Source organism: Terrapene carolina, unplaced genomic scaffold (genome assembly GCF_002925995.2).
Source record: "Terrapene carolina triunguis isolate 2854851 unplaced genomic scaffold, T_m_triunguis-2.0 Scaffold58, whole genome shotgun sequence".
Taxonomy (NCBI): domain Eukaryota; kingdom Metazoa; phylum Chordata; order Testudines; family Emydidae; genus Terrapene; species Terrapene triunguis.
Genome location: NW_020664409.1, coordinates 113220935 through 113230882, shown reverse-complemented (window position 1 = coordinate 113230882; position 9948 = coordinate 113220935). Strand labels below are relative to the sequence as shown.

Here is a 9948-nt window from a genome sequence, read left to right as displayed (position 1 = left end):
GATAATGTGAGCCCCCCTGCAAGATTCAAACAGTCTTATTTATACAGATAAAAGGGTGCGAACTAAACAAAGGGACAGAGAGAGCAAAATTGTAAAATTTGCATGGGGCACAATATGCATATCCTGCTTCCTTATTAACTCTTATCGATCTAAGGCTAATGCTTCACCAATTGCCCTTAAGTGGAGCAATTGATTAACAGTTTCCTGACACCTGGATTGCAGCATTTCATACAGCATTCTTTAATTCATTCTATTTCTTTAATATAATTCATTTCACTTTCACAATTTAAACCCAGCCTGCTGAGTGCAGAGATATATAAGGGGTCAGCTTGGGAGTGCTGATTAACCCGGTCCTTTCAGACGCGCTCTGTTAATGTGTGTGTGTTCGGCTGATTCTGGGGCTGGAGGAACCCAGCCCGGGGGAACCTCGGTCCTGCAGGATCGCTCCATTGGGAGGGGACTTGCAGAAGGGAGAAGTAGAGCTCTGTATGAGAACACACGTGACACAAGCAGTCCATTGATAGAATTACAGACACACACACCCCAAGAGTAACCCTAATAAATGAGCGTACCCCAAAGTAACGAGCAAATCTGGTAACAACTGGACCATGTCCCTAACCAAGAAACAGGCCCAGGCCTTATTGGGATGGTCGGGTTCTGCCAGAGTTTTGTACCCCACTGTCATGCAGTCACAGGCTGGGTGCTCTGGAACCGCTCTGAACGAAGTCAGGCAGGACTCTGGTGCAGCGTCTCCCCTCAGGGCGCACTCACCAGGGCAAGAAGCCTGCTCGGCTTCAGTGCTTCCTGGGTCTGACTTCAGAGCATTCAGCCCCCTGTTCACCCCGTGAGTTCCCTGCGGCGAGTCCCCCTGGGTGGGACCCCCGGGGAAGCCTTACATGCCCCCAAAGGGCCCTGCCCCCCAACTCCACAGTCAGCCGTGACTCTCAGCCAGCATGTAAAACAAAAGCTGTATTAGTCGTCGGGAACACAGTGTAGGACAGAGCTTGTTAGCACAGAAATCAGGAAGTTACAGCAAAGTCCATCTTGGGGGGGGGGGGGGGATCCAGAGCCCTGAGCTCTTCCCCCAAGTCCCAAACCAGGAGACTGACCCCTTCCATCAGCCCTGTCAAGCTCAGCAGCCCCTCCTCCGGGCTTTGCCTCCTTCCAGGGCAAACAGGTCACCTGGTCTCTTTGTTCTCCAACACCTCCGGCTGGCTCCTTGCAGAGGACAGGCTCTGGCCATCACTTGCCAGGATACAGAGTATCAGCCATTCTGCGTCCAGGCAGCCAGTCGGCAGTCACACCTGCCCTCTAGGACTCTCTGCTGCGATCACACAGCCTTATCCATCACCTAGATACTTGAGTAACACAAAGGGCAATGGTTCCCAAACTGGGGTTTGCACAACGTTACAGGGGGGTCGCCAGAAAAATTTCCCTAATGGCGGCCAGAGGACCCCGGGCATGGGAGGCAGCAGGTGGGACCCGGCTGCAGGGCTGACAGCCCAAGGCTCATGGAGCGCTGAGCAGGCAGCCGAGCCCCGGTCAGTGGGGGGGCTGGCAGCCCGAGCCCCATGGAGAGTGGGGCCAGGCAGTTGGGGCTAGCAGCACAAGCCCTGCCCCCATCAGAGGGGGGGGGCAGGCAGCCAGAGCCCCAGCGGTCAGCATGGGGTCAGCAGCCCAAGCCCCATGGAGCGTGGGGCTGGGCAATTAGGGCCGGCAGCCCAAGCCCCAGTGGGGACCGCCAGCCTGAGCTCAGTGGAGCACTGAGTGGGTAGCCCGAGCCCTGGTCAACGGGATCCAGCTGCCCGAGCCCCACGGAGTGCAGAGCCGGCAGCCCAGACCCCGGCGCGGGGCCAGCAGCCTGAGCCCCATGGTGGGCAGGGCAGCAGCTGGGACCCCAAGCCCGCAGGTGGCAGCTCGGATCCCTGCCCTTGGCAGACGGGAAGTTGAGTGGCACGAGGGGCAGAGTGAGCAGGGGCCACGCTGTACGTGAGGGGTGCTCCAGGCTAATTTGTCCCAGTGTAGCAATGTTAACGAGCCTCAGTAATTCAATACTAAGTCATTCTCTCTGGAGTGCTGTTTTGCTTCAGTGAGACGTGAGTGAATCGTCTCATTTTCTACTTTGCTGGTTGTTATCAGTCTCTCTGTGTTGTTTTTATCATAACTTTTGTACACAAGTTCAATGGATAAGTGGCTGGAAAAGGAAAGTGTAAAGATGCAAGGATCAGCTGGGTTTCTAATGATCATGGTGGTCCTGGAAAGTCACTTACAAGAAAAGAAAATATGACGATGATTCTATAAAATACGGCTGTACGTGACTGGTGACCAAGAACGTCCAAAACCAGTGTGTGATTTGTGGTGATGTTCTAGCAAACAGCAGCCGGAAACCTTCTCTGCTTCGGCACCATTTAGAAACTAGGCATCCTGCACAACTCGACAAGCCTGTTGATTTTTTCAAGCAAAAATTAGCTGAGAGAAAAAGTGACGTTACCAGTTTTATATCCAAAGCAAGTACTGATAATGAAAATGCACTTGAAGCGTCATACCGTCTGAGCTACCGACAGGAGCGGCGCCAGGGTTTTTGGCGCCCTAGGTGGGGGTCCTTCCGCGCTCCCGGTCGTCGTCTGCAATTCTGCGGCGGGGGGGTCCTTCCGCGCTCCCGGTCTTCGGGGCACTTCGGCGGCGGGGGGGTCCTTCCGCGCTCCCGGTCTTCGGGGCACTTCAGCGGCGGGTCCTGGAGTGAGTGAAGGACCCGCCGCAGAATTGCCACCGAAGACCCGGAGTGCGGAAGGATCCCCCGCCGCAGAATTGCCGCCAATGGCAGCAAAATGCTGCCCCCCCAAATCCTGGTGCCCTAGGCGACCGCCTAGGTCGCCTAAATGGAAGTGCCGGCCCTGGCTACCGAGTAGCAAAAGCCCATACCATAGCAATATGCATCCGAAGAAGTGGGTTGTAGCCCACGAAAGCTTATGCTCTAATAAATTTGTTAGTCTCTAAGGTGCCACAAGTACTCCTGTTCTTTTTGCGGATACAGACTAACACGGCTGCTACTCTGAAACATACCATAGCAGAGAGCTTGATTGGTCCATGTATAAAAGACGTAGTTCATTGCATGCTCGGAGAAAAGGCTGCAAAAAGGATTGACATGGTGTGACGAAGTGGGACTGTTCTTAATGTTTCCTCTGAATACTGTGTGGGTGCCTCAGTTTCCCCTATGAATTTCTTAAGTCTCTAGGTGGTGGGATAAGGGGGTGTGATTGTTGCAGAGCAAAGGGCCAGTGTACATAAATGGCCGACACTCTGTCTCCTGGCAACTGATGGCCTGGGCCCTTCCCCACTGCAAGGTGATAGCTAAAGGTGTTGGAGAACAAAGGAATGAGGTGACCTCCTGGCCCGGAAAAGGGACAAAGCCCAGAGGAGGAGGGGCTGGAGAGGGAGCCAGTTTGGGGCTGGCTTGGAAAATGGAGGGGAGCCCAGATAGGGCTCTGGCCTCCCAACGGGGCTCTGGCCTCCCTGCTCCCCGGGCGATGCTCTGGAACTGCTTCCTACGAAGCCAGTCAGGACTCTGGTGAAGTCTCCTCTCTGTGAGCAGACTGTCTTCAAGGCAAGAAGCTCACACGGCTTCACCTTCCTGGGTCTGACCTTGGGGCATTCAGCATCCTCTGCCCCTCCGTGCGGGTCCCACAGCGAGTCCGCCCAGGCGGGGTCCTGGGGAAGCCAGAGGGTCCTGCACCCCCACTTGGCAGTCAGATGTGACTCTTAGCCAGCTGGGAAAACAGAGGTTTATTTAGATGACAGGAACACAGTCCAAGACAGGTCTTGCAGGTACAGACAACAGGACACCCTCAGTTAGGTCCATCTTGGGGAGGTCCATTTCCCCAGCCAGCTCCAAACTGAAACTCTCCAGCCCCTCCTCTCCCTTTGTCTCTTTCCCAGGCCAGGAGGTCACCTGATCCCTTTGTTCTCCAACACCTTCAGTTGGCACCTTTGCAGGGGAGGGGCCCTGGCCATTAATTGCCAGGAGACAGGGTGTCGGCCATTCTCTGTGCAGACAGTATCACAGGGGCCTTCTTAGGCTCTGCAACAATCACACCCCCTGATCCCCCCACCTAAATACTTAAGAAATGCAAAGGGGAAACTGAGGCACCCACACAGTATTCAGAGAAAACATTAAGAACATTCCCACTTCGTCACAGAGCTTAGAATGGAAATCCTAGGTTTTTTCAACAACCATCCTTTCCACCTTGCCAGCTGTATGGCAAATAATGTCCGGCTCCAGAGCCTCGCTTATTTAGCAGATATTTTTTCCTAAATTTATCTCTTCAAGGCCTCAATATAACAATTTTCAATGTGCAAGAGCGAGTTGAATCCATGATAAAGAAGTTGCAATTCTGGGAAAATTGACTTCCTGGCAGAATATAAACTTCAGCTGGATCAGTGCACTAAAACCAATATAACTGCACACCTAAAAGGACTTTGCACAACTTTCAGGGAATACTTTCCAGCTATGCCAGGCGATAATGACTGGATTCACAACCCTTTTGATGATACCACTTTCTCAATACAGATATTGAACACTGGGGAAAAAGAGAAATTGATTGAGATCTCCTTCTGATTACGAACTGAAAAGGAGTTTCAGAAATCTGTCATTGATCAACTTTTGGCTGAGTTTAAGAAACGAGTACCCCCTTCTGGCAGAAAAAGCTACTACAGTTTTGTTACCATTTTCAACAACAAACTTATGCAAGAAAGTGTTTTCCTCCTATGCACATCTGAAAACGAAATATAGAAACAGACTTGATGCCTGTCACATTATTGATTTGAACTGGGACCACATAGTACATGGTTGCAACCAAAGTCCTGTAGTGGCACCAAATCTTGTATAAAGGGGGTCAAATGAGGTGTCTAAGACAAGGTTATGGTTGGCTGGTTATGGTTATGCTGTCTATATGTGTGTATCAATTTTGTAGTTGAAGTTATGAATATTGGCTCTATACTGTCTGTATTGCAAACTTATGCTATGCTTCTGGGAGACATCCCAGACAAGTTGGTGTTAGCTCTGCCTAGCCTGCTTGATGGCCCATTAAGGAACATCAGCTACACAACTGACCCATTGAGAGAAGGCAGATACACCTTGTAACTCAGCAAAGTATGCAGGAACTTGCCCATGTGACTCCAGACTCCATTTTGCTGTAATTTTCCACAGTAAGGACAAAGAGGTGTTCTTACACCTGGAAAAGACTATAAAAGGCTGATGCCTCCCCTCCATCTTGTCTTCTTACCTCTAGAGGGACTTTGCCGGGAATGGAAGCTCTACACAAAGGACTGAGGACCCATCCCAGCTGGGGATGTTCCAGAGACTTGATTTGAACCTGCAGTTTATTTCATCACTGCTACAAGCCTGAACCAAGAACTTTGCCATTACTGTATGGAATTGATTCCATTTAACCAATTCTAGCTCTCATCTCTATCTTTTTCCTTTTATGAATAAACCTTTAGATTTTAGATTCTAAAGGATTGGCAACAGCGTGATTTGTGGGTAAGATCCGATTTGTATATTGACCTGGGTCTGGGGCTTGATCCTTCGGGATCGAGAGAACCTTTTTTTTCTTTTACTGGGGTATTGGTTTTCATAACCATTTGTCCCCATAACGAGTGGCACTGGTGGTGATACTGGGAAACTGGAGTGTCTAAGGGAATTGCTTGTGTGACTTGTGGTTAGCCAGTGGGGTGAGACCAAAGTCCTCTTTGGCTGGCTGGTTTGGTTTGCCTTAGAGGTGGAAAAACCCCAGCCTTGGGCTGTAACTGCCCTGTTTTAAGCAATTTGTCCTGAATTGGCACTCTCAGTTGGGTCCCGACAGAACCAGCATTGTTACACCTTCCAAGATTATGATATGCAAGTGGTCCATGTTAAGGGGAGTGCAAATGTTATAGCTCAGGGGTCGGCAACCTTTCAGAAGTGGTGTGCCGAGTCTTCATTTATTCACTCCAATTTAAGGTTTCGCATGCCAGTAATACATTTTAATGTTTTTTAGAAGGTCTCTCTCTATAAGTCTATATATTATATAAATAAACTAGTGTTGTATTGTAAAATAAACAAGGTTTTCAAAATGTTTAAGAAGCTTCATTTAAAATTAAATTAAAATGTTGATCTTACGCCGCCAGCCCGCTCAGCCCGCTCAGCCCGCTGGTGTTCTGTTCACCTAGGCCGGCAGCGGGCTGAGCAGGGCTGGCGGCTGGGACCCCAGCTGGCAAGGGGCCGGCAGCCAGAACCCCAGGCTGGTAGCGGGCTGAGCAGGGCCTGCAGCCGGGACCCCGGCTGGCAAGGGTCCGGCAGCCAGAACCCCAGACCAGCAGCGGGCTGTGTGGGGCCGGCGGCTGGGACCCCAGACCAGCAGTGGGCTGAGCGGCTCAGCCCACTGCCGCTCAGGGGTTCCATCCGCCGGCTCCTGCCAGCCGGGATCCCAGCTGCTGGATCCACTCAGCCCACTGCCAGTCTGGGGTCCCGGCCCTGCCCACATACAGTGGGTACCTACCTTCTCCCTGGTTCTGGCCCATTCTCTCCCTCTCTCTGCACTGAGCTGAGGGTGGGAGTGCACTGAACACAGGGCTGGGGGTGAAGGGTCTGGCCAGGAGCTAGAATGAGGGAGGGGGCTCAGGGTTGGGGCAGGAGGTTTGGGTGTGGGGCACTTACCTGGGCAGCTCCCATTTGATGCGAGGGGTGCAGGTGGGAATGTGGGGTGTGTGTGTGTGCAGGAGCTCCCGTTTGGTGCTCAGGGTGGGGGTGGGGATGTGGGGGGTGCATGGGGTGTGGGGGGGGGTGGGGATGTGGGGGGGTGCAAGAGTCACAGCAGAGGGCTGGGGGCATGTGAGGGGGTGCAGGTGTCAGGGCAGAGGGGGGGCTGGGTATGTATGGGGGTGCCAGAGTCAGGGCTGGGGTCGTGGGGGGGGGTGAAGGAGTCAAGCAGAGGGCTGGGTGTGTGTGGGAGGGAGGTACAGGGCTCAGGACAGAGGGCTGGATGACTCCCCCCCTCAGAACCTCCAACCCCCCCCCGCTCCTTGTCCCCTGACTACCCCCTCCTGGGACCCCTGCCCCTAACTGCTCCCCAGGACCCCCCCCTATCTAAGCCTCCCTGCTCCTTGTCCCCTGACTGCCCCCCTAGGACCCTACCCCCTACCTGTCCCCTGATTGCCCCGACCCTTATCCACACCCCCGCCCCCAGACAGATCCCTGGGACTCCCATGTCTATCCAACTGCTCCCCACCCCCTGACAGGACCCCCAAAACTCCAGACCCATACAACCCCCCCGCTTCTTGTCCCCTGACCACCCCCTCCAGAGACCCCCCACCCTAACTGCCCCCCCAGGACCCTCCTTGCTCCCTGCCCTGACCCCATCCTCCCCCCACCCCCTAACAGACCCCGGGACTCCCATGCCCCATCTAACCCCCCCTGCTCCCTGACTGCCCCCTCCAGAGACCCCCCCCCGCCCCAACCACCCCGCCCGGGATCCCACCCCCTATCCAACCCACCCTGCTCCGTCCCCTGACTGCCCCCACCCCTTATCCAACCCCCCCGGTCCCGGCCCCCTTACCATGAGGCTCCAAGCAGAGCCAGATATGCGGCATGGCTCCGGTTGAGCGGGGAGCGTGTCTACCTCCCCGCAGAGCCAAACACTGCCCCACGGGGGCATGCAGCCCCGGCCCCCAGAGCCCTGCACACGGTAGCATGGCTCCAGGGGAGGAGGGAAGGCGGGGGAGGGGCCGGCGGCTTGCTGCGCTTGGCCGGGTGCTCCGGCCCGGAAGCACGGACCCCACGGCTTGCCGCGCCGGGAGAGTGGGGCTATTTGCCCACCCCGTGCACTCGCCTATGCTTCTGCTCCCGGCCCCCGCGGGGGGAGCGGAGGGCAGAGGAAAGCGGGCCAGCTGGGCAGGATTTTTAATGGCACGCTGGAGTCCCAGCAGGCAGCAGCGTGCCATTAAAAATCGGCACGCGTGCCGTCTTTGGCACGCATGCCATAGGTTGCCGACCCGTTATGGCTGATGCCTTGTCACAGAGATCCCTGAACTTCCCCAGGTCACGTGTTACAGCGACCCTGCTCAGTCTGGTCTTGCAGGAGGAAGAGAGGTGACGGTTGAAGGGGAGAATATTTTGCAATATTTTTATGAAGCCTATGTGTGCTTCGGTTGCCCCGTGTGTGCCTCAGTTTCCCCATGTGCTGCATTGTCACTTGGGGGTGGAAAAGGGCTGTTTGCTCTCCAGGCAGACGAAGAGACAGGTGTGGGTGTCCCCTTGCTGTCTGGGCCTGGTCCCCATATCAATGGAACTGAAAAGGCAACAGTAAATCCAATTGCCAAGACACTAGCCCCTAGCAACCAGAGAGATATCAATTTCCCCGCCTCTCCTTTGGGAAGCTAAACAACAATTCCCCCAGATCAAGATCCAAGGCCTGGGGGTGGGGGGTAAGCGTGGGTTACTGGAGGCCGTGGGGGCTCTTACCTGGAGTCTTACAGAGGAGGTCAGACAGAGCTCGAACAATAGGGCTCACTACCGCTTGGCTGTGCTTTGGGCTAACCAAAGTGGATGATGCTTTAACCTCCAACCCTCTATACCAGTGGTTCTCAACCAGGGGTACGTGTAACCTGGGGGTACCCAGAGGGCTTCCAGGGGGGACATCAGCTCATCGAGATATTTGCCTAGTTTTACAGCTGGCTCCACAGACAGCACCAGCGAGGGCAGGACACGCTCCAATGGCACAGGACGGCTTGTTTAGACTGCTCTGTGGCCTATCCGCTGACAGGTCCGTGCGAGGTTTACAGGCCAGCTGGGGAGTTTAGACGGATCTGGCCAAAGGGGACAGTCGGCGCGGTGCAGTCCCGGGGCGCTGGGGCTGCGGCGGATGAGGTATGAAGGGAGGTGGCACAAGCCCAGCCAGGCTCGCCTGGGCCAGCCAGCGCCGAGGCTCCCGGGGACACCGCGGCGCGGCACGGGGCCCTGCGGGGGACGAGCCGCCCGGGGCTGTGGCTCAGCGGGGCGAGGGGCTGCGGGCCCAGGCCAAGGGGCGTGGCCGGGCGGGACCCCTCGGGGCTCAGGCCCACTGGCGGGCTCGCCCAAGCACGTCCCGAAGCTGGGGCCAGGCACCGCGCCGGTGGGTCCGGGGGGGGTCCCGGGGTAACGGGGGGGGGGCGGGGCTCTCCGGACACCGGCGGCAGGAACGGCCCCGCCCCGCGCGCTCGAGACACCCAGGAGACTCGGCGGTGACGGGACTAGCGCACGGCATGCTGGGATGTACAGGCCCCGTGCGCTGCATGCCGGGATATGAAATCCCCGCGCGGGGCACGCCGGGAGCGGAGGGGCCAGTGGCCCTGGCGCGGTGCATGCCGGAATATGAGGTCCCCGCGCAGGGCACGCCGGGAGCGGGGGGCAGTGGCCCTGGCGCGGTGCATGCCGGGATATGACGTCCCCGCGCAGGGCACGCCGGGAGCGGGGGGCAGTGGCCCTGGCGCGGTGCATGCCGGGATATGAAATCCCCGCGCGGGGCACGCCGGGAGCGGGGGCGGTGGTCTTGGCGCGGTGCATGCCGGGATATGAAATCCCCGCGCGGAGCACGCCGGGAGCGGGGGCAGTGGTCTTGGCGCGGTGCATGCCGGGATATGAGGTCCCCGCGCAGGGCACGCCGGGAGTGGGGGGGCAGTGGCCCTGGCGCGGTGCATGCCGGGGCCGCGCCATGGCGGGCTTGGAGCTGCTCTCGGACGAGGGTTACCGCGTGGACGGGCGCCGGGCCGGGGAGCTGCGCAAGGTGCGCGCGCGCATGGGGGTCTTCGCCCAGGCCGACGGCTCCGCCTACATCGAGCAGGGCAACACCAAGGCGCTGGCCGTGGTGTACGGGCCGCACGAGGTGAGGCCGGGCCCCGCTTCCCCAGAGCCGGCATGGAACCCAGGAGTCCGGG

The 9948-nt window shown here is 56.9% G+C and overlaps 1 protein-coding gene across 1 annotated transcript in view; it reads left to right on the top strand.

Moving 5' to 3' along the window:
- Nucleotides 1–9691: 9691 nt before the first annotated feature.
- Nucleotides 9692–9948, top strand: part of EXOSC4 (exosome component 4) — a 4069-nt gene continuing 3812 nt past the window's right edge. Inside the window, exon 1 of the mRNA XM_026647257.2 lies at nucleotides 9692–9896. Within this exon, the coding sequence (XP_026503042.1) occupies nucleotides 9726–9896 (171 nt within the window). The 5' untranslated portion in view covers nucleotides 9692–9725. The remainder of the gene's footprint in view (nucleotides 9897–9948) is intronic.